At 45.1% G+C, this 27,858-nt stretch overlaps 1 protein-coding gene across 1 annotated transcript in view; it reads left to right on the top strand.

The window, feature by feature from the left end:
* SYNPR (synaptoporin) overlaps window positions 1-27,858 on the top strand; it is a 121,053-nt gene that overhangs the window by 80,120 nt on the left and 13,075 nt on the right. Inside the window, exon 3 of the mRNA XM_054161038.1 lies at window positions 7,626-7,750. Within this exon, the coding sequence (XP_054017013.1) occupies window positions 7,626-7,750 (125 nt within the window). The remainder of the gene's footprint in view (window positions 1-7,625; window positions 7,751-27,858) is intronic.

The following is a 27,858-nucleotide window of genomic DNA, read 5'->3' on the forward strand; positions in this document are numbered from 1 at the left end:
AGAACCAAAGTATTATAATATGATCTTTACTCACTAAAAATAACCCAATTTCATTTCCATAAATCTTTCCACTAAGAATCAAATTAGGTTTGGGTTGCTGGTGTTTATTTTGGGTGTTTTTTTCATTTAAAAAACCCATGAAGCATTGAGTGGAAATGCTGTGCTTTAAGCAGAGGATGCTGCAGGGCTCCTGCCTGCCATGGGGTCAGGTGTTTCCATACAGCTGGTGACATCAAAAGCTGCTCTCTGTAAGGTGGTCTGAAATGCCAAACAGGGCTTTGCTGCAGCAGATGCCCCAGCAAAGACCCCTAGCTGAGTGGGGAGTTCTGGGAGCAGGGTGGTCTCCTCCAGGTGTGTGTCAGTGGCTGAGGACATGGCGGCTGGCATTGGGTGGGTACTGCTGGCCTCAAGGGCCTGAGGATGTGATGTTTTCCAGCATAGGCATCCTTAGCACATGTCAGGCATAAGAAAGGGTTCCACTGGCTTAGTTCAGTGCAGCGCCATACACAATTATTGATGCAGAATTTTTCCTCCAACCCAACCGTAGCTTCATTTCCAATCTCAGGCATTGGAAACATTCCATCTGATGGCCAAGTGCAGCTATGAGGTGCTTTGTGTAAGATCTGGACAGGTTGTATGTCCTCAGCTCCAGCGTGGTAACAAGAAAAACCCTTTCCCAGCTCCTAGGATGTGTTCAACCTGGAGGTGCCTGTGCTTGGCAAGTGCTTCCTGGTGTGGAACAGTCACTTGAAAGGTCCTTCAGCAGTGTGCTAAAAGCTGAGACACTGCTAGAGTTGATGTTTGAGCAGACATAGAACATTCCCCAGAGGGGGCATACTAGATGTTCCTTCCAAACTCTGTTCCAAACTCTGAGATGTTCCTTCATCCCCGGGCTTTCTCCCCTGTGCAGAACAGGTCTGGACAGGCACAAAAGTCATTCTTTGCAATGCTGCTGCTTGTTTTTAAGGGGGCATACTAAGTCCCAACAATCAGTGAACAGTTGCTTTAGGGCTTATTTCTCAGCAGGGGCAGAATATATTTCGGCTTTCTCCCTGTATAGCTGTTGGAGGAAAATGACTCCTGCTAGTCATCGCCTACCCTCCCAGCCCTGCGTCAGCTGCGATGCTATCCACCTCCAATTCATCAACCAGTCAAGTTGATATAATTAGGAATCCCAAAGTCAATAATCTGATAATCTCCAGTGCACAAAGTCTTGTATGTAGGAGAAGTGATTCCAGGAAGTCTGCAGCTCAGATTCGTGCAGGAAAAATGCCAGGTTTTATAAAAAGAAGCAGGCAGAGACCTGGAGGAGAGAGTGCTTCCTAATCCTTCACTGCTGACATATTTTGGGCCATCAGCTCTGCTGTAAATGTTTTCCTGTACAGTCATTTAGCGCCTTCAGACCTTCCCTTTACAGTCTCAATAATATTGTTCAATCACTGGTTCTGCTCTATAAATAAATAATCCCCGTTTAGCGAGATGCTCTGCTGGGTGACTGATGCTGGCTCTTGGGGGGACCTCTCTGGAGGCCTCAGAGTAGTGTTGGCCACAGTGAACAGCAGAAAGTGTAAAGCAATACAGCATCTGGCAAGGGGTTTTGCAGTGCCTTTATTATGACAATGGGGAGCAAGGGAAGTCTTACATCCAGAAATGATGCCAGGGAAAGATGTCTTTTGTAAAACACTTTGAACATGAAAAAAGGGCTAATAAAAGGGTGGGTGTTTCAAATATTTCAGGCTGCTCTTTAACAGTGGCAGGAGTTCCCCTGAGCTTTCTAGTGTTAGGGCAGGAGTAGGGGGTTGGGGGAGACCTCTCTGGGAAAGCATCCAGTGGGTTCATTCCTCCCACAGACCCAAGTGAAAGCTTGGAAGACCAACCCACACGGGGAGCTACGTGTCTCTCACAGCCTGTCTTTGGTCACCAGGCAAGACCAACAGCGTTTCTTTTTAAGACCTCACCAACCTGGAGAAGTCTGAGGAACCTTCAGGCAGAGCAGGGATCTCCTCTTTGCAGAAGGACAGATTTGGGGTGCAGCTCCATCTCTGCCAGCAAGCTGCCAAAGACTGCTACACGGGGCAGGCGTGCTCCTGGAAAAAGCAAGTGGCTTATGTAAAAATGTAATCAATTTTAAATGACAGTGATATCTTCTTAACAGGATGTTTTAGCTATAACATGCTCTACATAAGCCTTTTAACTCGCCTTGTCAAGAACTGTTCTGCCTTCTTCTGGTGTGCACGGCGAGCCTGTCGCTCAGCAGGCAGTGAGGGGAATTGTCGGAAAGCCAAACACGGAGAAGCGATGGGAAACCATCCCAGTTTTCCCTTCCATGGTGGGATGAGTGATGTCCAGGGTCACATGCTGAGAGGCTGCCAACTGTCTAAGGCACAGCTGGGACTTCAGCTTCCCCAGGGCATTGCATGCCACAAGCACCCTGGCCACCAGGGATGGCTGGGCTGGGAAATAAGGAGACCAGCCTTGAATCTGAAATCTGCATAAATAACAGCTCCTGAATACAGAATCAAAGGATCCACTGCCATTGTGTGAAAACCTGGCAGCAGGAGAAGGAGGACTTCCAGCTGAATCTGTGAATCAGCTGATGAAGCTTTGCCTGCCCTGAGCTGGTGTGAAAGCATGTGCTTTGCTGGAAGTTGCATTGGTATTTTTCCTCAAAAGTGCTGAGGAAGCAACTGATCTTTGAAACAAGCTCATCTGATTTGATAAGGGAGGATGTTTTACTGTGGCACAATGCCACAATATATGTAAATTCAGTTGGTTAAGTTAGACCATGGGATTTACCTGACTCCTTTAAAGAAAGACACCTATAGCACAGGCCAAGGCTAGAAGGGCACAGAGGGAATAGCACCATAACAGGAGCAGGCCATGGGGTGTTAATCATCACACAGGAAGTCCCCATGAGCTTCAGAGATGTGCTGCCTTGTTAGATGTTATGTGTCTGAAATCACATGGAAAAAGGGTGATGTTCCAGCCAGACTAGACCAGACAGAAGATGTGCATTGCTCTGATTCATGCCAGGGAGCATAAATAGCATCCCTTTCTCTCCTTCCTTCAGTTAATGGCTTCATCAGATGGGTTGGTAACAGTTTCAACAGTGTACGTGGAACATGTGGGATCTTTGCGTGAGGTTACTCACATTGAGCACAGACCATTGATCCAGGCTGAGGGTGGTGAAACACAGGTTGCCCAGAGAGGTGGTGGTAGATGTCTCATCCCTGGAAGCACTCCAGGTCAGGTTGAGCAGGGTTCTGAGCAACCTGATCTAGTTGAAGAAGTCCTTGCTGACTGCAAGGGGGTTGGACTAGAGGACCTTAAAAGGTCTCTTCCCACACAAACCATTCTATGGTTTTATGATTCTATAGTTTTCCATTTCCCTTGAGGGTCCAGGCAGGATCAAAGACACCCACCCCCCATTGCATTGCCATTGCAGGAGGGACAGGGTGAGAGGGAATGACTGGGCTTTACCCTGTTCCTGTGCCAGTGGGCAGAAGCAGCCTGACACAGCCAGAGCAGCGAAGATTTATTGCCTCAAGGCACCATGTTTCTCCTAGCTGATGTTTTTCCAGGGAAGGCAAGTGCAGCACTGGCCATCAGGGCTGAGCCATGATTGGCAGCAGCCATGTGATAACCAGAGGTAACTGTGCTGGGGAGATTTATCTCATACGAAGGGGAAGAGTGATGCACATGCAAAGTACAGATGGGAGCAGCCCTGAGTGTGGATTTATAGGCAAAGAGTAAATAGGAACATAGGGAAACGCTTTCCCTTTCTCCATAAACTTTTCAATTTCAGAGAGGCCAGATTCAATAAAATCATCTTGCAGATGGAGGCTTTATTGAATCTGGCTCATAAAGCTCCCATTATGGGGTTTACAACTGCCATTTACACAAATCCTGCCATAATAAAATACAGTGGTGTTTACAGCATTCCTGCAACTGCCACGGAATTACAGTGTGCACAAAACCTGGCAAATAAATCTTGAATTAGGGCACTAGGCACTCCACTGACAACATAAAGCACCAAACTTGGGGAGGGGGGGGAATAGAGGAAAAATGCAAAGGTAGGAGGAGATGGTTCCTTGAGTGAAAGGAGAATTATGCTGCTGTTCGATGAGATACCCCAGGGAAATAGTATCAATTTACAACCCTCACCCTGCTCTCCTGCAACGTGAAACACAAATATGCTTCCAAAAGGTGCTGCATGGCCCCAGCACACAGCTGGGGGGACCAGCCAGGCATTACTGGCAGCTGGGCAATCCCAGCCGTTAGCAGCATCTGATCCAACCAGGGCAGAGAGCCAAGCCTGGGTTGGCTGAGGACTAGCTGAAGTTTGGTATAAAAATCTCCAGATGGGTCCTTTTCCCTTTCCCACCTGCTCTGTGGGTGCTGCCTGGTGCTTGTAGCAGGGTGTGTGCTGAGTGAGGATGGAAACTGGTGGGCAGCCCTGGTGGGTTGTGTTTGGAGAGGAAGGAGGTTGAAGGGTTTGCTGAACAAGTGAAAGTATCTGAAGAAGCTTCTGGTTAAGAGCTGAATGTGAAGCTAAAGGGTGAGTAAAGGCTCGATCTGAACTGCCTGAGGGACTGAGACTTCAGGCACCTGAATTTGCTCTCAAAGATGCACTCAATAGGAGAGAAACAAAACTAGGACTCTGGAGAAGATCCTTCATGAGAAGGAACAGCCTGAGTTGTGGGTTCTGGCCATGGTTCCGTGACACTGGTGGATGAAGGTGGTGGTACTCATTTATGCTGATTTCCAGTACTTGACTACAGGAAATGCATTTCAGCTGCCTGTTTTCTCTGCTTGTGCTTATGCTGAAAGCTGCAGCTCAGAGGTGATGGCTCTTCTATTATGGCAGGTCCATCTCACACCACAGCTCTTCAGCTCTATCTTTATATATCACTGCATTAATTTTTGTGTCTCCTGGTAGAGCTGCAAAACACTTGCATTTGCAACTCTATTAATTAGGCCAGAAAGCAGGTCAGCATTAAACTTGCCTCTTGGCCTTAATATATTGTCTTCTGACATCTCCTCACCAAATAAGTTGAGATGATTAATACTGAAATTCAGTGCTGTGCTACATATAAAGGCAGAAACTTTTTGTATCTGAAGAGCAAGTCTCACTTGGGATGAAGGAACACTCTTCATGTTGTAGTAAAAAAACATCTATTTCATGGCACATGTTTAACAAATCAATTCACAGTGAAATTCAGTTTTCCTCTTTTTCAATGAGCTCAGCATGAAGAATTGATTGAATCAGATATTTTTATCAATTTTCCTTATCATTGGGCACCTAAATACCTTTGTAAATCTATCCTTGATGATGTGCCTTGGTCACACTGGCAATGAGTTGCAGGACGTTGATCTCTGTGGTCCATGGTGCTCAGCATGTCACTTTGCATTCAGAGAGGGTCCCTGCCCCCCCCGTGCTCAGGATTCATCCCTATAACCTGGCTGCATCTGGGGAAGAGATGCACAGTTTAGGAAGGAGGTTGACTTGCTGGAACGAGTCCAGAGAAGAGCAACAAAGTTGGTGAGGGGTTTGGAACATAAGCCCTACGAGGAGAGGCTGAGGGAGCTGGGGTTGTTTAGCCTGGAGGAGACTCAGGGGTGACCTTATTACTCTCTACAACTACCTGAAGGGAGGTTGTAGACAGACGGATGTTGGTCTCTTCTCCCAGGTGACCAGTACCAGGACAAGAGGACACAGTCTCAGGCTGCGCCAGGGGAGGTTCAGGCTGGATGTTAGAAAAAAGTTCTATACAGAGAGAGTGATTGCCCATTGGAATGGGCTGCCTGGGGAGGTGGTGGAGTCGCCATCACTGGAGGTTTTCAGGAGAAGACTTGATGGGGTGCTTGGTGCCGTGGGTTAGTTGTTTAGGTGGTGTTGGATTGGTTGATGGGTTGGACGCGACGATCTTGAAGGTCTCTTCCAACCTGGTTTGTTCTATGTATGTATGTATTCTATGTATACATGCTGAGGGGAAGTTCATGGAGGCTGCTGGAATGCCTAGCCTTGCTCATGTTGTGAGTTGCAAGAAGTCAGGTTAATGCCATGTTTCCCAGCATTCTGTGGCAAGGATAGGTCTATCTTTTTCTATTTAATGTATTTTGGTGTTGCTTTTACTGCCTCATGCAGTCCTTTATTTTGCCATTATATCTGCTCGCCGTGTAATGTCTTAGTCTTCAAGAACACGCTTTCATTTCCACTGTTTGTTTCCTCTGGGTTCCTGATTTTAGCTTATTTAATTGTGACTGGGATCAGGTGCTTACTTGTCATTACCCATATCTGCTGCACTGTACATCTCAGAGTAACTCTGTTGAAGCTGATGGGGTTACTTCAGAGTTATAGTGCTACGATCTGCAAAGTCTAACCTGCGCTTCAAGTTAAATTACAACTGTGTGAAGAAACTATCATCACTTCTGCTCAGGGTCATCCAAAGAAGCCTACATCAATGATGTTTTAAGACATGTACCTGCTTCCAGTTCCCCTGTTTGAACCCTTGATATAAATATGGATGCTGGTGGGTCTCTGACCTGCACACTCCCTTCCACCTTTTCCTCTTGGAAAATTCAGGTGTGATATGGGCTTGCATCAGAACCACCCAAGCACTTTGTTCCTTTCTGGTTTGCCTGAGTTTATCCTGTCTTGATTTATTATTTATTCTCTTTTGCTGAGTGTCAGTTTACTGCACCTTGATATCCACCTTGGCTTATGGTAGTGATTTAGGAAAAGTAATAAAAGTGGTTTTGTCTTTTTCCCCAAGTCACACCTGAGATGGAAGAGAGAGCACAATTGTGTATGTTGCTATGTAATGGGATGGCAGCTGCATGAACTGTCTTGGGCTGCCAGTGCTATTCCTGATTGCTCCTTATAAATACTTCTGCCAGTGTTTTGCCTGGATTAAGGCTGACTTGTTATGCTTGGTCAGTATTCATCCTTCTCCTTGTCAAAGCATGCCTGTCAGTGGGATGATTTAAATAGCTGCCTAGGTTGTGAATCCCAGAGGATTCAAGACAGGAAAGCAGGCCTGGCACAGACAAATGGTGATGTTTCTAGCTACAGTGCTTCAAGTATTGTGGTTCTTTCATTTGCTTTGGGAAAGGGTTCATGAGTAATGTATAGCAATGCTCTAAATGCACAGTGATGGATAAGCTGATGCTGAGGGGGGCAGTGCTGCTGTAATAGTATAGATGTTGGATTTGCCTCATGCAGTGCTTTCAGGACCAGGTGTAAGCAGGCGAAGACAATGTTTATGACATTATACAGCAAAGTTATATAGTCAACCAGAAGGCACATGTGTCTCATCTCAATTGGTCATTTTCTACTGGCATGCATGTAATTAAGGCAAACAATAGGTCTAAATAACAAAACAATATTTGAACACATCCAACCAAATTCTGCCCAGCTTCTCTCCTTCAGTTACAAGGTGTTTACATTACCCTCAAAGACACAACATAGCCCTCTCTAGGGCTTAAGGCAAATCTTCGTAGTCTTCCAAAGCTACCCGAAAACAACCCTCTCTCCACATGCTGCAGTGAGAGCTGCTGCGTGGATCTGCTTGTGGTGGTTGCTGCAATGAAATAAAATGAAACTGTTGTTTGTTTTTTGACAGCTTTTTGCAATCTTTGCATTTGCAACATGCGGTGGCTACTCTGGAGAGCTGCGCCTCAGTGTGGACTGCGCAAACAAGTCAGAGAGTGACTTCAACATTGACATAGCCTTTGCCTACCCCTTCAGGTAACTCCGTCTGGTTCGTGGTGGGTCGTGTGCAGGGAGGCTGATGTGAAACCCGCTCTCAGTGAGGTTTCCCATCGTTTATAGTAGCTTTGGATTAAGCACTGACCTGGGACTCCTGAATTGTGCCCTGCCTGTGCAGGAGGGATGAATTTGGTTGGACCTGGTGTGGATGAGGGGGGTCACAAGGACTGCTGGAGAATGGGAGCTCTATGAAGAGAGAGATATTGTGGCCATGCAGTGCTCCATAAAGGCCAGGACACCTCAGGGAGTGGAAAACAGCAGGCAAGGAAAAAGAACAAAAACACATTAGCCTAAATTAAAAATAGAGACAAAGCATCCATTAACTGTGGTGTAACTAAAGTGGATTCCCAGCCATTGGAGTAGCAAGGATCTGGAAGCGCTACTTCATATGGAGAAGGGAAAACAAAAGATAAACCAAGTTTGAACCAGAATTTTTAAATGTTTTTGAAAATTCTACTAATTGCCTGTCTGTATCTCTTGGTGCCTGAATGCTTTAACCTTGCAACTAAGGGAAACAGATTTTTATGTTGTTTAAGTATGTCTGGAAGCTGTAGTGAGGTTAAATATATATATATATATGTAAATGTTCATGCCATTTAGGAACCTACTTCAAAAGCATATCCAGAGTCTCCTGTTTTAAAAAAGATGTCAAATCCACTCTAGAAACCTTTCACTTCTGTATAAGTGATTTCTTTAAGGAATTGAGATGATTAGGAAAAGAACACGTAATCCAATCTCAAGTCTAGTACACTATGACTCTAAAATAATTTTCCTTCCTTGGGAAATCACATGCTGTTTTGCTTGTGATGGCTGTGCACAGAGCAGATGTAACAGCATCTACTGCTTTAATGTGTTCTAAAATACAGCAGCTTCCAAACAGTGGAAAGTGAGTTTGGTTCCGTGAACTGTTCTTCCTCCTTGATGCACATTTATTACTCCAAAGAGGCACATTTCCTGCTATTACAAATGTTTATTCTTCTGCTTTGAACTTGTCTGCATTTTCTCTCATATCTGTTTAGTATGCATGAGAGAGGTCCTGAAAATTGAGTTATGTGAATTTGTAATGTGATTCACTTCCAAATAGGTCATTTCTCCAGAAGTTTTTACAGAATACACCCTACAGTAAAGACCTTTTAGTTTGCATGATGAAAAAATAGTACTTTATGTAAAACACTGTTAAAATGGAGAGGAAGTAGCCAGCAACTGATGTTTTACCAGGCACTTTGACCATTGCTTCTGGAAACAAGTGGCTGGATTTGTGATTTCCCACAGTCTTGCTTATTAGAAAACTGGAAATAATTGCTGAGCAATTGCAACATTCCAGAATGTTGGAAAGGGGATGCCAAGTAGGGTTTATTTGCAGAAAGCACGCAGCTGAGGCTGTAGCTGGCCCTTGAACTGTGTGTGCGACTCCCAGCTGTGGCTGGTGTGAGGAGCATGCACTGACAGGGTGCATGGCTGTCCACATACTGGAAAAACATCTGTAATTTGCAGGTGAGAAGGGAGATGACACTTAGCCAACTGGTGCTCTGGGAGAAGCATAAAGATACTCAGGTTTTGTGCAATTTGGAATTTTGCATGCAAACCTAAGGCATGTGTGAAAAACTGTCTGAAGATGTCCAGACTACATAGGGTAGGAGATGGCTGCCTGGCCCAGGGCTACCTCTGGAAGTTGGTGTCCTTTTACTGTTTTGTCTAAATATTCCTGTGACTTCCTTTGAATTTGCTCTTTCTGCTTTTCTCCAGGGCTCCTTCCAAAGAATAGAGAGGGGATGCTCTAAAAACAGAAGTGAGATTAGTTGGGAAAGGTAACACCTCATACTAGAGCAGTTGATACCCTTGGAAAAAGCAGACATTTAAAGTTCAAGCTCCCTCATCAAGACTGATTCTGAAGCTCATCTGCCTGCACAGGCATGTAGGCTTTGTGTAGGTAGGATGAATTTCTTACCAGTTACCTTGCATGCAGGTCTAAATAAGTCCATATTCACATGGCATTTTCTTTTCAAATGCCTTCAGTGTTCTGATTATTGGCTGACAGCTGGGGGAGGTGTAGGTGGAAGGAGAGAGGCTGCCGAGCATCTGACACCACAGTGCTGTTGTGGTTGTCAGCAGTGACACTGAAGCAGTTGAATACCTGAGCACTGCTTTTTATGAGCTGTGCTTCCCAGCATGAGTTGAAATGGAAAAAAAACCCGCAGCCATGCCACCAGCTGCTTTCATTCCTGTTGCTGTGAGTTTGAAGTTTTGTTTTTGCCTGGAAGTTGAACTACAAGATCTTGGCTAGTTGATAACGAAGAGTCAAGGGCTTTAAGCGAGGAAAGAAAATTGTAAAGCTCAACAGGACAGCTTGACAAAGCAAGAGGACTTGGGTGTTTTGGAAATGAGACTGAAGGAAGTGGAAAATGTTCCCATTAAGGCAAGATCAGAATGGAGAGGGAGTTTTGCCAACTGAAAGCAGGGGGGGCATCAAAATAGTGATGGGGCTCAGAAGCACATGGCCACCTTAGATAAAGAGGAAGGATGCAGGAGGGCAAACCCGGTGCTGGTGGGGCCTGGAGGTACGTGATTAAAACATATCCAATTGCCAAGCTGGCTTCAAACCAGTGATTCAGTATCAGCATCACCAAGGTTGGAAGAGACCTCAAAGATCATCAAGTCCAACCTGTCACCACAGACCCCATGACTAGAGTAGGGAGGACAATAGTGCCCACTGCAGGCTTGAACTCACAAGCTTCCCATTAAGGGTCTTATGTGCTACCAACTGAGCCACACTAGCTGTCATGTAGCCTTGTGCCAGTCCCGAATGTACTGAAGAAGCATTGCACTCCATAGCAGTTAGCTCTAGAGAATGCTGCAAACCAGGAGCAAACCAAGGGACCTGGGGGTGTTGGTCAATGGTAGACTGAACATGAGCCTGCAGTGTGCCCAGGCAGCCAAGAGGGCCAATGGCATCCTGGCCTGCATCAGGAACAGTGTGGCCAGCAGGAGCAGGGCGGTCATTTTGCCCCTGTACACTGCACTGGTTAGGCTCCACCTCGAGTACTATGTCCAGTTCTGGGCCCCTCAGTTTAGGAAGGAGGTTGACTTGCTGGAATGAGTCCAGAGAAGAGCAACAAAGTTGGTTTGGAACACAAGCCCTACAAGGAGAGGCTGAGGGAGCTGGGGTTGCTTAGCCTGGAGAAGAGGAGACTCAGGGGTGACCTTATTACTCTCTACAACTACCTGAAGGGACGGATGTTGGTCTCTTCTCCCAGGCAGCCAGAACAAGAGGACACAGTCTCAGGCTGCGCCAGGGGAGGTTTAGGTTGGATGTTAGGAAAAAGTTCTATACAGAGACAGTGATTGCCCATTGGAATGGGCTGCCCGGGGAGGTGGTGGAGTCGCCGTCATTGGAGGTGTTCAGGAGGAGACTTGATGGGGTGCTTGGTGCCGTGGGTTAGTTGTTTGGGTGGCGTTGGATTGGTTGATGGGTTGGACGCGATGATCTTGAAGGTCTCTTCCAACCTGGTTTATTATATGTATTCTATGTATCTCTATGCCATCTTAGGGAGACTTTCCTCAGCTTTAGCATGCAAGTTGCAAAAGTCTCTAGCAAACAATATAAATTAGAGTAATCATTAGTTTCAGAAGACAGGGAGTTTTAAAGGTTACAGTTAAAGTCAAGAAAGTATTAGTGTTAGTTTAAAGTTATGGTAAGAGTGTAGTTGCGATTGGCTCCTTGCATTATCTTACTGCCATTATAACTCTGGCAGCAGAGTTTGTGAAGCACCAAAGAAATATCTTGCACAAGGTGCTTGCTTCTCATTTCTGCCAGAACCGCATTCTCTTCCCAGTTTAAGTCTAGACCTGGATTCATTTGCCCATTGAAAAGGTAGAAGCCTGGGGAAGTACAGATAAGTACACTAATTACCAGAGCAGACCATCCAAGAGTTACCTGATGAAGCAGTGCTTGTGCATGGCTGGGAGATGTGATCCCTTCATAGCATTCTATGCAGTGGGTCCCTGTGTCTGGCTATGATGTGGCAGGGACATGGGAGGTCCCCATCTGAGGGTTACTCTGTGCCAGGGCTCCTGCACTGGGCTCTCACTGCTAGGATGCAATAACGGCAGCATGACTGCTGAGGAACTGAACCCAGTCTGCACCACCTCTTCTGGAACACATGGCAAGGTGGATGCTTGTCCATCTACAACTACACAGATTCCTTTAAACTTCCTGCCACCCACATCCATGACCCTGTAGTCACCCTTTATTATGCAAAGAAACCTGTAGCTCAAACCCTAATGCCCCCCAGCAGTGTCTCTTGGAGCTCTGCCGTAATCCTACGTACCCTGACAGACTCCTCCATGTCCGGGCTGATATTCATATGGCTGTTTCAAATAATCATCTGAAGTTTCTTCTTATTCCTTTGGCCTGATTCTATTTTTATCACAAAGGATTTCTTTACCTCTTCATACTTTAAAGCATGATTCAGCCTTTCTTCTAGATATCTGTGTATCTGTTTCAATAGTTTTACAAGCTCTAGTATGGAAAAAACTGATCCCACACTAGCAGTTTCCCTCAAGATTAGGATCTGTGCTTGGTACAGTATCTATTTGGCACACATTAGGATGTTCATCAGCTTGACCCTCACTAGAGCAATGATTCCTTAAGTGAAGAAAAAAACCCAGCATCTTGGACTTTTTGTTGCTCTCGCAGTCCATCACTCTTTCAGATCCGATTTGTCAGCTATCCAAGTGCCCTGAAGCAAGATTATTTTTCTTTAGTAAGGGTCTCAGTGAAGGTCCTATTTGTTTATTTTTATTATTTTCTTCTGATCCCAGCAATATTTTTATCATGCACTTTGCTGTTCATTAGTTTAACTTTGATGGATGGATAGTGCACCTATGCCGCACATATTTGTTGCTGATGTTCATTGTTTTAAGGTGCTTTTAAACCAGTTCTCCCACAAGCAAATTTTTTTGACTGCCAGCTCAGTTGTCAGGCTTGACATACTGAGTCTGCACTGAAGGGTTTTTTTTCCCCCTACATAATTGTTCATGTCACAACCTTCATGTTTTTCTTGTAACCCACAGAGCTGCGCTGAAATGTTTGGGCTTCTTCAGCTACTGATTTCAATGAAACTTTACATAGCAGAAGTGCTCTCCTGATGCTGTGCTGTGCAGACAGGCAGTATACTGCTAGCCAGAGATATTACCTGCTAAAATCATCACCTGCTGCTCTGTGGTTATCTTGTTTCTGCAAACCCTGTCCTGACCAAGGGAGGAATGTCTCACAGCTTGATACAGGGCTGAGCACCAGGAGTCAAGGGGCTGGGCTGCACCCATTTGCAGTGCAATGGAGGAGAAGCAGCATTCCAGTACAATCATTGAATGGTTTAGGTTGGAAGGGGCCTTAAAGATCAAGTGCTCTGCTATGGGCAGGGGCACCTTCCACTAGACTAGGTTGCTTGAAGCTCTGTCTAACCTGCCCTCCTTCCAGGGAGGGGACATCCACAACCTCCCTGGGCAAACCTGTTCCAGTGGCCCACCATCCTCACTGTAAAGAGTTTCTTCCTAATATCCAGTCCAAATCTACCCTCTTCCAGCTTAAAGCTATTCCTCCCTCATCTATCACTACAAACCTGTGTATACAGTCCCTCCCCCGCTTTCCTGTAGATACCTTTCAGGAACTTTCTCATCATTCTGCTGTCTGTTAAGTCTTGAGATGGATCCTCAGCTAAAATCTTTTTGCTTTTAGCTTTTGGAGGTGCTTTAGCCCAGCTAGCATATGCAGGGTATCCCTAAGTTACATGCTGCATGGGAATGCATTTGGAATATCTTTTGCCTTTTTGTATGCCATTCATCCTGCAGCCTTCTTGGGAGATCTTGGTCCAGACAATCTTGTGGTTAAAATTTAATTCCAGTTGCACCTAAACCAAAGGTGAAGGTAAATATGGGAATAAGTGTTAGGATAACTGAGCCATAGTTATTGGGAGAACAAAATGGGATTGCCTGGCAGTGCTAATGTGGGAGCCTGGTGAAAGATATGTCTGTATCTCAGCAGTGAGCAGAACAAATGTTGTTCTCCATCTTATTTTAAATCACCTGTTAGTATCTTTCCAGCATGCTAGTAAAACTGTCTCTTGAACTAATCTTGCTTCTAAAGGAAAAGGAAATTATTTTATGGGAGCTTTTCATTCACTCTCGGAGCATCTCATTTAAATAAAGACATTCCCATCGAGCACCCTTTAAAGGATGTGCCTCATCTGCATGCCATGGGGAGCCTGGTCTTTCATTTGAAATATGACAGCCAGATCTAAATTGCCTACATAGAAGGTACAGATGATAATTAAGGAGAAAGTAGCTAATCTTTGTGCTTTGCAACTATCATTCTTTGGGAAAAGCCTCAGTTAATATTAGCACATTTTTGTGCCAGAGTGTACTAGCCTTCCCTTTTTATTATCCATTAGTAGTAAATCTTGCTTCAGAATGCAGTGGAAAACATTTTGTCCAGAAGATTATAAATGTCTATTATGGCTGGGAGGCCAGGAGCTGCTGATAAATAGGAAGCCTTTAAACTAAGTAATTGCCTGCAATGTTGACTTTCAGACAACCATGGCAGGCTCTCCTCCCAGCTGTCTTGGACTGCTGTACAAGTTGAGGGTGGAGATAGGAAGGAATAAACCCCACTAGTCTGTTAAACTCCCTGTTTTATCTTGCACATGTTCATCACATAGAAGATGCCCCTTCTGCAAAGGCAAATTGGGACCTCATAACACTCCTGTGGGCAGACCAAAGCAAAAGCAAGCTAGCAGAAGCTGCACTAGCTTTAGGTGTGCTCTGTGCCAGAATGTAGATGCCCCAGTTCCCAGGCAGATTTGGCAGAGCTCCCAAGAAGGTGAGAGACACTGGTTAAACTCTGCATGACCCATTCCAGCTTAATGAAGGGAGTAATCACCATCCTGAAATTCCTTAGATCAGAACTTGCTGCTTTTTGAAAAGGTTTTGCACAAACAGGAATTGTAGGGATGGTCAGGTGAAGCTCAGCAAAGACCACAAGCTGCATGTTCACTGTGGAAACTTCTGGTGCTGCAATTGGTTGGTCCACAAAAGTGGTGCCAATTTCGTCCCTCTTCATCTAGCACTGCATATCTGGGCTTAACACCTGAACCGACAAGGAAAGGTGTTCAATAATACATCAGTGAATCTGGAGATTGTTATCAACACTCTGATTATATAAACTAGCTCTTTAGAATGGGCAAGACAAGAGTCTTGAAGCCTGATCTCAGCAATGCTTTCTATACCTAGTGTTGGTCTCTTGTTGAATACATTTGCCTAGCAAGAACTTCTAGGTTTTAGTGTTGTTGGTGGAGACTCAAAGTGGTGTGAGCGAGGAGCCTGCTGTTGCATCCTGCTGAGAGAAAATCAGGAAATAAATCTTTCAGGATACAGATATCTCTAATTGTGGTGCCCTCACAAAAGTCCCTTCACATTTTATGTGATTTAATGTTTGAAAGCTGACTTAAGTATGAAGATGTATTTTGTCCCTGCATATTCTATCTGATCTAAAGATGGAGAGCAGGTTAAAGTATGAGGATGTATTTTTAACTAGCAAATACATTATCCTTTTTTTATATTAGATGTGATTTGTATATTCTGATCATTGATTAGGGACAACCAGAAATTTCAGCTCCTTTTTTTTTTTTTTTAATCTTAAATTGTAATTTTTTTTCTAGTGGAAACCCAGTAAAAAGGAGTAAACATTGCTGCATCTTCTCCAATTGCTCTTGAATTTATCTCAGCTGGTCTTGGAGGTAAAATTGCTGCTTTCAGGGTTTCTAGACCTAGATTGAACTGTGTATGAACCCTGCTTCTCACAGGGCAAAGGATTTATGTTGTCAGGTGGTTCTAGTTGAACATCAGGTGATGCCCAAGAATTTGGATTGATTTTACACAGAGTTCATAGCCTATTGAGCTGTAGAAAGCAAGATGGATTGGAGGTGTGTGAGTGTTACAAACCAATGTGAGCAGTACCAGAGCATGTTGAGTAGCTCAGTGGTCCCACATTGCTCCATTCAAGTGCACTGCCCAAGGGATCTGATACATCAGCTTCTTGCAAATGGTCACAACAGATTCAATGACTTTTAGACCTTTGCTTTATACTTTCTCTCTTCTTTATATTATATCTCTACGTGTTCCAAATCTTGTAGATTTTTCCTCCAAATGAAAGCTTCTACTCTGCTGTTAGTCTGGAAGATTTTAGAATAGAATAGAATAAACCAGGTTGGAAGAGACCTTCAAGATCATCACATCCAACCCGTCAACCAATCCAACCCACCTGACTGAAGTATGAAGATGTATTTTGTCCCTGCATATTCTATCTGATCTAAAGATGGAAAGCAGGTTAAAGTATGAGGATGTATTTTTAACTAGCAAATACATTATCCTTTTTTTATATTAGATGTGATTTGTATATTCTGATCATTGGTTAGGGACAACCAGAAATTTCAGCTCCTTTTTTTTTTTTTTATCTTAAATTGTAATTTTTTTTCTAGTGGAAACCCAGTAAAAAGATTTGGTGACATAATGACCTGAGCATCAGAACTTCCTGAGCATTCAACTAGTCCAATTGCCAGGTGCTGCACTTTGGCCACAACAACCCCATGCAGTGCTACAGGCTGGGGTTGGAGCGGCTGGAGAGCTGCCACACAGAAAGGGACCTGGGGGTACTGGTTGACAGCTGGCTTGAACATGAGTCAGCAGTGTGCCCAGATGGCCAGGAAGGCAAATGGCATGCTGGCCTGCATTAAGAATAGTGTGGCCAGCAGGAGCAGAGAAGTCATTCTGCCCCTGTACTCAGCACTTGTTAGGCCACACCTTGAGTACTGTGTCCAGTTCTGAGCCCCTCAATTTAAGAAGGACATTGAGACTTTTGAATGTGTCCAGAGAAGGGCAACGAGGCTGGGGAGAGGCCTTGAGCACAAGCCCTACAAGGAGAGGCTGAGGGAGCTGGGGTTGTTTAGATTGGACAAGAGGATGCTCAGGGGAGACCTTATTGCTGTCTACAACTATCTGAAGGGTGGTTGTGGCCAGGAGGGGGTTGGTCTCTTCTCCTAGGCAACCAGCACCAGAACAAGGGGACACAGTCTCAAGCTGTGCCAGGGGAAGTTTAGGCTCGAGGTGAGGAGAAAGTTTTTCACCGAGAGAGTTGTTGGCCATTGGAATGTGCTGCCCAGGGAGGTGGTGGAGTCACTGTCCCTGGAGGTGTTCAAGAGGGGATTGGACGTGGCACTTGGTGCCATGGTCTAGTAGTCATGAGGTCTTGGGTAACAGGTTGGACTTGATGATCTTTGAGGTCTTTTCCAACCTTATTGATTCTATGATTTAAAGTATGGTCCCACCACATGGCTTCCCTGGCTGTGAAGGCATCAGAGCCCTTTGTCAATTCTCTGTACAGAAGCAAGTCCATAAGCAGCCTGAATGTGGAGTTCACACAGCCAATCTGAGTGTTCTAATCAATGAGCTATTGACTTAGTTTGAGCTGTTTGGTCTTACTTTGTCTCCTAGGTTAGCAAAAAGGTGATCAAGCTCTGCAGAATAAAGATATCTCTTTTCAGCTTTGAGTGAATCTGGTTTTCAATAGGAAATAATATCTCACATTTTTGTAACCAGTTCTAATTATTGGAAAGTGACTGCCATAGTTCAGAGCCCTGATAGGATTTTTGTTTGTGCATAGCTGCAGACTACTGAAGTAGTTAAAATCTGGAAATCAGTCTTCTCCAGAGCCCATGGTTCTTCAAGGACCATACTGGCTCTAGGAATACTATCTCTAGACCAAGAAGATATTAGAATGGGACAAAATGTTGGTGCCTTTGTGCTTGGGCAGCCATGGTATGCAGCAGTGGCTGGCTGTGAGCAAAATGTGTAATCCAATTCCTCTTAGGGAGTTTGAAATCATTGCTGGTCTGATTAAAACAGATAAAAATAAGGACGACTTCATGGCTTTTTTAGTTTTGAGGACCTCTTTCTGACCTCAATTACAGTCTTCAAAACTCACTTTGTAGAAATCTTCAAGACTGTTAGCTTGGCCAAAGCATTGTTACTACTGCCAGTTTGCACTTCTGTTTGAAGTCTGGATAGATGGAAGTCTCCCTTTCCTTCCAGTGAGGGACTGGGAGATGCTTCCAGTCACTTGGTACTTTGTTGCTGCCTGAGATCTATAGAAAACCACCAGAAATTTGCTGCAGCCACACCTTCACCTTCTCTTAGAAGCTGACCCTGTGTATGTGGTTCTTAGCACAACCAATGTGCTGTCTTCTAAAGGAAGAAATCCTCCACTGCCCTCACAATTTGCAAGCCCAAGGGTGGCTGTGTAAGTGGCAAAGTCTCACTCATGTCACCGGTGTGTTGGGCTATACACAATGCTGTGCTGCATGAGTAGGTCAGAGGTGGCAGTCTGGCTGCTGCTACCCATACAATTGCAATGTCCCCAGTCTGTTGCACAACCAGGGAGTTGACAGTTGCTCTAACCAGTAGGCTTGACATAGAGCAGCAGCTCTGAAGACTTTTCCAGGTGTTGAGGTCTTCTCATCTGCCACTATCCTTTGCATTCCTCACTTCTGTTTTGTAGTTTTTAATCCCTTATAACTTGAAACAGACACAGCCTTGAGTGTTGAACTGGGGCCATAGTGGAGGTTTGGCTTTTCTCCCATCTCTTAAGACTGGTCAGCTGTTGGATGTTCCTAACAGAAGACATGGACAAACATTGCACAAACACAGCTGGCTGGGAAGTAAATGGGGAAGGAAAGTGGTATCTACTTTCTGGAGATAGTATCTGCTGCAGAGAAAGGAGAATGCCACTACTTAAATTTTTGTTAAATTGCAGAGGCTTTTCTTTTGGCACTCACAATAAATGGATTCTTGATGAGTTTGGAGGGCATTAATCCAGTCTGGCTTATTTTGCTTCGTAGAGGCTGTATCTTATGTGCAACACTGTTTTGGTGCCAGAAAAATTCTTCATTAATACTTTAGCCAGAATTTGTTCTTAAAGTGGAAGTCACTTTTGGATTTGTGAATACATGCAGCTTTTTCACAGTCTGACTTTTTAATATATATTCATGAATAGTCTCTGTGGGATTGTGCAGGGATGGTGTTTTATCTGTGCCTGCCACAAAGGCTTTTTCTGAAAGTCAGACTTTTTACAACTTGCCTTGCAAATTTCCTTTTGCGAGAGTTCGTGCTGCCAGAACAGAAGCAACCAAAGCAGGAACCCTTTGGCTTTGCTTTGTGTGACATGTGATCATCCCACCCCCCATGTGATTCCCCATCCCCAGCTAGGGGACAATCAGAAATGTCCTCCCCCATTTCTCTCCTCCCAAATGTACATTTGCTGCACAGCAGTCTTGAAGGCTTCCCCAGGACCATAGGGAATTGGATGTGTGGGATGTCTTTGGTCTCCTCTCGCACCTGGATTCTACATGAATCTATTTGCCAAGAATTTAATGTCATATTTCTTCTTAGACTGTGGAGAAAGTGAGCATTCAAACCCACCCAGCATAGTCCCACTCACTGAGGTACCTCTCACTGTCCTGTCTGGATTCCCCAGAAGCAACACTTCACATGTTACTCAGTGTGAAGGTGATGTCTCCTTGTCCATAGGTCCCTCAGCAGGCCCACAGATCTGCTGTGGCTTCAGCCTTGTGTGCTGCTGGAGAAAAGCATTTGAGGTGTACTTCAAATGAAAATATTTTGACTGGGAGTTTTATTGCAGCCATGATATGAAACTCCAGAGGACTTTAAATTGATTGTTTTAAGTACCTTAGGAGAATATACTTGGAGAAATTATAGTTAAAAGCCTGTATGTTAAAACACAGTACAAAGGAGTAAACATTGCTGCATCTTCTCCAATTGCTCTTGAATTTATCTCAGCTGGTCTTGGAGGTAAAATTGCTGCTTTCAGGGTTTCTAGATCTAGATTGAACTGTGTATGAACCCTGCTTCTCACAGGGCAAAGGATTTATGTTGTCAGGTGGTTCTAGTTGAACATCAGGTGATGCCCAAGAATTTGGATTGATTTTACACAGAGTTCATAGCCTATTGAGCTGTAGAAAGCAAGATGGATTGGAGGTGTGTGAGTGTTACAAACCAATGTGAGCAGTACCAGAGCATGTTGAGTAGCTCAGTGGTCCCACATTGCTCCATTCAAGTGCACTGCCCAAGGGATCTGATACATCAGCTTCTTGCAAATGGTCACAACATATTCAATGACTTTTAGACCTTTGCTTTATACTTTCTCTCTTCTTTATATTATATCTCTATGTGTTCCAAATCTTGTAGATTTTTCCTCCAAATGAAAGCTTCTACTCTGCTGTTAGTCTGGAAGCTTTTAGAATAGAATAGAATAAACCAGGTTGGAAGAGACCTTCAAGATCATCGTGTCCAACCTGTCAACCAATCCAACCGACCTAAACAACTAACCCACGGCACCAAGTACCCCATCAAGTCTCCTCCTGAACAATGATGGTGACTCCACCACCTCCCCAGGCAGCCCATTCCAATGGGCAATCACTCTCTCTGTATAGAACTTCTTCCTGACATCCAGCCTAAACCTCCCCTGGCGCAGCCTGAGACTGTGCCCTCTTGTCCTGGTGCTGGTTGCCTGGGAGAAGAGACCAACCTCTGCCTGTCTACAGCCTCCCTTCAGGTAGTTGTAGAGAGCAATAAGGTCACCCCTGAGTCTCCTCCTCTCCAGGCTAAGCAACGCCAGCTCCCTCAGCCTCTCCTCATAGGGCTTGTGTTCCAAACCCCTCACCAACTTCGTTGCCCTTGCCCTTCTGCCTCTGGAGAAGAGGGCAGCAGGAGGGACACCAGAGCCATGGTTTCAGTCAGGATCTCACAATAGGACAAAATGTTGGACAATTTTGTGTGTGGCAGTGCAAATACTTGCTCATGGCATTTCCAAGCCTCCTAATTTGTTGTGTTCTATGGACACAATGACATTTCTTAAGATGGTGAAGGGTTACCTTCCTCCAGAGACAGTAGCTAATCTTCCCACTGCCTAGGAAGCAGTTCACCCCAGAAATAACTCAGTGAAGGGAAACTGGAGCAATGCCACCAACTCTTACTACAAGGAATGCAAGTACCCAGTCTGAGAAGATATTTGGGTTTATAAAGACCAGTGGAACATGTCTTTGAGGAAAAGTGTGGTTTCTGAGAAGAGCTGTGAAAAATATCTCAAGAGATAAATCTGGGTCTGGCTGTAGGCTTGGAAGTGGGGTTGGGATCACCCACTCAGCTCTCTGAGCGCATGTTCTATAACGAGCCCTTCGGTTTCCTTTTAGGTGCTACGGCAGCGTAGTAGGCTTTGCACTGCTGCTACGTGCACCGGCTGGGGAGGTTCACTGCTGTGGCTGGCACCCAGCCGGGACATTTCTTTCCCTGGGAGTGTGATGAAGCTGTTGCACAGGCCACCATCACTGGGAGCAGGCCATGCAAGAGTGATCTCACGCTGTGGATGTGACACTAGTGCCCTGTCCCACCACTGCTGTGGTTGTTCCTGTTCCAATGTCTTTAGATCCCACCCTTGAACAAAACTAGAAATGGGTAGATTCAGACTGGATGTTAGGAAGAAATTCTTCACCATGAGGTTGGTGAGACACTGGAACAGTTTGCCCAGAGAGGTGGTAGAAGTCTCAGCCCTGGAGGTTTTTAAGGCCAGGCTGGATGTGGCTCTCAGCAACCTGACTTAGCCCCCATGGCAGGGGGGTTGGACCTCAAGGATCATCTAGTTCCCTTCCAACCCTAACAATTCTATGATTCCCTTCCTGGAGATCTGAACACCTCAGAGGACTTCTGACTCGCTGTGTTGACAGAAGAGAGATGGAGAGGGATGGAGCAGAGGACATGAATGTTGTGATGCTCTGGGTAGGGATCATGGTGAGCCTGCTCCGAGCTTCTGGTGCTGGGGGAATTATCACTGCTTCCAGTGTAGCACACGCAGTGTAGTATGTTGAGACAGCAACTGTGGCTGACAGCTTGTCCTATTAAAAGCAGTACTGTAGGAAAATAGTACTGCCCAAATGTTTGCCCAACAGCTCTGTGTAAGTGAAGGCTGGGAACCTGACAAGTTAAGAAATTGAAAATATGAGGGGAGGAAATTTTTTTCCATTCTTTTGATTGGCAATAAACCAGAAGATAATATAGGTTGCTACAGCTTTCCTAGTGAGCTTCCCAGCAGCATCTTCTGGGGTGCTTTGGTGATGCTGCTCTTGACATGTGTTGGACTGAGTATAAGCCACAGAGGCAGCTGTGACAAAGGGAAGATCTTTAGGATATTCAAATGTCCAAGACAGGAGTCAGGGAGAAATGTTTGCAAGATGAAGTATATATTTGTGTGAAACCACTGCTAGTGCTGAATAATTCTAGAGAGAGATGGGGTTGGGGATTATTATTTTTTTAATAAGAAATTGGGAGGCTTCATTTAAAGGACAGAAGTTCAAAGTGAAATACTTTCAAATACTCTTTGATCACCAGACTGCATTCTTTCTTCCTTTAGAAACCAGAGAAACAAAAGACTGAGCTTGGATTGATGAGTCAGAGGCTCTTATTTTTGTTTCCTACCTACAGAGGAAAATGCACTGATTTGTAGGGATGGGTACGTGATAGAAACCAATGTGCTGCTGCTCTGGAAGGGCACGAGACCAAGGAGAGGAGGCTACTGGAGGTACCTTTGGATACTGTGGAGTCTGGAGGAAGTGTCACTTTTTGAGGGCTGATAGAATGAGTTATGGAACATTGCTGGGACAGTTAGGAAACACAGATAAGCAGCTCTCAGTTTTGAATGGCTGTGGCATATGCAGGCAGCCCTGGGATGTCCATCATGGCAAACGGGTGGTGGGAAAGGTAGGAGACAGGAATGTTCAAGTAAATGGTAATTCCTCCTTCCTGGGGAAAAAGCTGCTAGAGAGCAGGCTTGGGGTGAGAAACAGTAGTCTTGGTGTGTTAGCAAAGGGATGGAAAACTCTGGTTTTGCCAGAGCATCAATGGGACCAAGGAGCAGTCGCCTCCATGGTATCTGCTGTTCCACTGTGGGGCTAGGGCCACCACATCCTCAGGGCTCCATTAAAATGTAAACTATTAGCTTTGAAAGGCTGGAGAGAACTTCAGCATTAACAGCTTCAAGGAGATCAAATGAGGTATTAACAGGCTGCTTCAAAAGGAAACTGATTTCAACAGCTTGAGGATGTCTGGGTGCAAAGATTCAGATCCTACAGGAATTACTGGATAATAGTTATAATTAGTAAAAAAATATGTACTGAGGGCAACTGTTAGGAGAGTTCATGGTGTGTATGGGAGCTTGTAGAGTGGCTTCATTTCTCCAGGGTTCCCCCCTTCCAGAGTCTGTTTTGAGCGAGCAGATCTGGTGGGGGGAGGAAAAAGTTGCAGAGATTACATCCACCCTCCCAAAAGCTGGAAGGAAGCCTGTCACTGCTGTGTGGGCAGCCTTCCAGATAGCCAGGATTTAGCACCAAGCATGTGGGGATGCCCAATGCCAGGGGAAATGCTCTTTGCAGGGGAGGAGCATTTTGTGCATTGCTTCTTCCTTGAGAATAGTCTAAGAGTGTTGGGAATCAGTGGGCCTTGACTTTATTAAAGAAAAGATCTTTCCTTTCCAGGCAGATTTCTGCTTTCACTTGAGTATTAAAGGTTACTTTTAAAGCATTTTTCTTCATGCAGGTAATATCTTCAGGGAGGTCTTATGGGAATAGCAAGCTCTGCTGTGGAGAGGAAAGGTTTCCATTTATTAGTGTTCTTGCACTCAACCTGTTAGAAATCCATACTTAGCAACTCAAGAAGGGACATTTGGCCAGGGACTGTGTGAAAGCACATCAGCATAGTCCTCTGAAATGAGGGAGCTGCTGTGTTTCCGGGCCTAACTGAAAAGAATGTCTGTACTTCATAGAATAGAATAGAATTAACCAGGTTGGAAAAGACCTTTGAGATCAAGTCCAACCTATCACCCAATACTATCTAATCAACTAAACCATGGCACCAAGTGCCCCATCCAGTCTCTTCCTAAACACATCCAGCGATGGTGACTCCACCACCTCCCTGGGCATCACATTCCAACAGCCAATCACTCTTTCTGTGAAGAATTTCTTCCTAACATCCAGCCTAAACCTCCCCTGGTGCTGCTTGATACTGTGTCCTCTTGTTCTGCACGGTAGAAAGGTAGTTGAATCCCCTGTCATGTTCTTGTGCTTCACCAGACCAGTTTGTCTTGCTAAGAGGCCCTGTGCTTTTCAGCACTCCACTGCTGTATTGTAGAAGTTCATTTCCCCCCTTGTTTTGGAGACTATCAGCCAAGATAAGCATTTCATAACAGATTCCTTCATGAGCACTGCCTGCAGTAACTAATTTCCAGTGGTGTATTTCTCTCGTTGCTTGGCAGACAGTAAACACAACTGACAGTCTGACTACCAGAAACAAGTAGGAAATAAAGCCCAATGAAAGGATAATGGATCGTTGGATTCTTGCAAGCACGTGTGTGGGTGTTGCACATTTTGCTCCAGCATCTCATAGATGGGGGGGGAGGGGGAGGGGGAGGGATGGGTGGATTACAAGATACTATTTTCAGAAAATAGGACAAGCTGCCAAAACAGAAAGCTTTTTGTCTGTTTTTCCCCCCACATCCTAGTGAAAGGATGGAGAAACATTAATCTCCACTGAGAATTTTTGGAGGCAGAACTTTTGTCTGTTATTTATTAATCCAGGCACTGCTCAAAGCCCAGGAGAGGACATCTGTGCTGGTTCATCAATAACACTTGGGCACATACTTGCTGTTAATTGCATGTTCTGTTGGTTTCAAACAAGCCCTGTGTGCACTGCTGAAGGGGGAGGTTTAGCGAGTCACACAAGATTAGATCACTTGGTGCATATTCTCCCGTGTCTACTGGTAGAGTGGGACATGGGACAAGACAGGTCTTTGGGGCAGTTGGCTCTGATCATTTTTGTGCTCAAGGATCACAGAATTTCAGGGGCTGAAAGGGACCTTGAAAGGTCATCTAGTCCAACCCCCCTGCCAGAGCAGGATCACCTACACCAGATTACACAGGAATGCATCCAGGCAAGTTTTGAATATCTCCAGAGAGGGAGACACCACAACCTCCCTGGGCAGCCTGTTCCACTGCTCTGTCACCCTCACAGTGAAAAGATTTTTCCTCATATTTGCATGAAACTTTCTATGCCTCAGCTTCCACCCATTGCCCCTTGTCCTGTCAGTGGGCACCACTGAGAAGAGCCTGGATCCATCCTCTCAGGACTCACCCGTTACTTATTTATAAACATTGAGGTCTCCTCTCAGTCTCCTCTTCTCCAAGCTATAGAGCCCCAGCTCCCTCAGGCTCTCCTCATATGGAAGATGTTCCACTCCCTTAATCATCCTTATGGCTCTGTGCTGAACTCTGTCCAGTAGCTCACTGTCTTTCTTGAACTGAGGGGCCCAGAACTGGACACAATATTCCAGATGTGGCCTCGCCAGTGCAGAGTAGAGGGGAAGGAGAACCTCTCTCGACCTACTGGTCACACCCCTTCTAACCCACCCCAGGATCACCAGGTGGACTGGGCTGCTCACAAAAGAAAAAGAGGGGGGAAAAAAAGAAAAAGAGAGGGACTATAATTAAAAGCAAATTGTGGCTTGAATATTGTACTGGGGAAGTTCAGTAAGGAAAGGCAACTTCACTTTTACATGGAGAGAGCACAGCTTCTGCTCCCCCCACGCACATGCAACAGCTGTAGCTTTGTTCAGCGTGTCTGGTTCCATGCATTGTTTTCAGAGCAGGGGTAATTAGTGTCTGAAAGCATAACTGCTCTTTGCTAGGGTGGAACAATGTAAAAACCTTTTGTGTTTTTTTTTTTTCTCTCACCACTGTAAAACATTCCTGCCCTCTTTTGACTGTGTCAAGCTAGACAATACATCTGTCTTGTCACTACATTTCCCATGGCAACAGAAAGTTTGCCAATTGGTAGAGGAAACCTCAGAAGCCCTTAATTACTGTGACTCCATCAGTGAGACTTGACTGCCTTGGGTGGACTTGATTCCAATTTGAGTGAATCTGGGGGAAATCAGACCTGGATGGTGAAGGTTGTTAGCAAACAGAAGCAGCAGTGAAGGGGATGGTGTCACTAGTGATGAGCAGCAAAGACAACATTAGCACTGCTCTGCTCAGTATGGGATGAAAGGTCACATTCCTTAGTCATCAGCCTTATTTCTGAATTAATAACAATACTTGGCACAATAGAAGGCAAAAAGCACTGTCCAGCTTGGTTTTGAAGGAACATAGAGGGGGAAGGCTTTTTTGTTTGGTTGGTTTTCATTTTTTGTTTGTTTGGTGGTTGGGTTTTGGGGTTTTTTTTATTGTTTTTCTTAATTAGGTAAATTTATTACTGAAGTTTTCCCCATTTGCATTGTCCAGCTGTCAATGAAAATCACTTCAGCTAATGCAGCCCATCAGTACTGCTTAGATGTTAACGAAGTGCAAAGGGCATGACTGTGAAGGGGCACTCCTGGGACTCTTGATTTTATTTACAAAACAGTGGCAAAGGTGGTGCTGGAGATAGAAAAGCAGCAGAAGGAAGATGCCAGCCAAGGGTGACTTGAAGGAAAAGGTGAGGTGTAAAGACTGAGAGATAAGGGTAGATAAGAGTAAGTCAGAGGAAGTAAGTAGGAGAACGGGTAGAATTACATCAAAAGTGGGAGGCAGAGGTAGAGGCAATTAACTTCTTCTGAGTCATCACCAAGCCGTCCTGCCCCCAGAAATCCTGACTCAGCAACATTGCTGGAAAAATCAGAGCTTTCTTTGGAGGTGCTCTTCCAGATCAAAGAGGTTTCGATTAGTAAAACTGGATTTTCTGTCACTGATCCTCCCCTGCTTTAAAGAAACTTTTTAAACGTATCTTGTGAAATGCACATCCACCCGAACCACCCCAGGGCTTGGCTCGCTTGCCTCTCTTCCCTGCCATCATCTCATCACAGGTCTGAATCATGGTCTATTTTGGGGCACTTTGCACAGCTGAGATCTCGATTGTTTGGGCAGAGGTGAGGTGGCCACAAGAGGCACCAATTACTGCACATCATCTTAGAGGCTAGGGAAATCTAAAAAGAAAAGCAAGTGAACAAAAATAACTGGATGGAAGAAGTTTCCTCTGATCTGTTTTCCCTGACAGATGCCTGGCCAGAACAACACTGCTGGGAAGATACGAGTGAGATGTTAATATGAATGCTATGAATACTCTTTTTTTCTGGCTTCTTCTGACTCAGAACTAAAGGTGAAGCCAGAAAAACAGGGAATAGAAGTGCAAAATGATCTCAGCTACTTTACTGTGTTTCAGAAGGGCTGGCGAGTTGCTGGTGGCTAGACTGGATGGAGCTGTGGTGACTGAGGCTGGAGGGGCAGGGAGTGCGCAGGGAGGCAACTCAACCACTGCTCATCTCCGCAAGATAGGCAGATGTGTTCCTTGTTTTCATCCCACCACTACTATAGTCACAGAAGCTCAGGGAGCAAACTGCCTAAGGCAGATAACCAGTGTTATACATCAACCACTGATGAAAAGGCTCTGCCCACACATTTGAGTACATTAGTCTGGACTAGAAGAAACCAAAAGTCATGCAATTCTCCAACGTCCATTAAATCCTCCTCCTATGATTTCTATCGTGGGTGCTTTGTTTTCCTCTGGGAACCCAAGTTTTTATTTAGTCATATATTCATGACTGCTGCTGCCCTTGGCTCACCGTTGAACACATTAATTGCCCCTGAGCAAAGGAATGTCTCCCAGTAGGCCTCCTCCTTTCTCTGCACCAGATCCTAGCTTCAGCTATTGCTCTTAACTTGCTGCTGCCTTTGCCCCCTCCACTCGCCTTGCACAGAATAAAACATGGTGATTCCCTCATCAGACACCATGTCCCCACTGATGCTAATCTGGGCCATGCAACAGGACTTGTCAAAGTAACCCCTCCAAGGATGCCCCTGCTTTCTGCATTAAATTTAATTAAAATTATTAGAGCAAAGACAGGTCTGGCAGGAGCTGCCAGAGAACCACAGATCTATTAG

This window comes from Dryobates pubescens, chromosome 1 (assembly GCF_014839835.1).
Source record: "Dryobates pubescens isolate bDryPub1 chromosome 1, bDryPub1.pri, whole genome shotgun sequence".
NCBI classification, from domain to species: Eukaryota; Metazoa; Chordata; class Aves; order Piciformes; family Picidae; genus Dryobates; species Dryobates pubescens.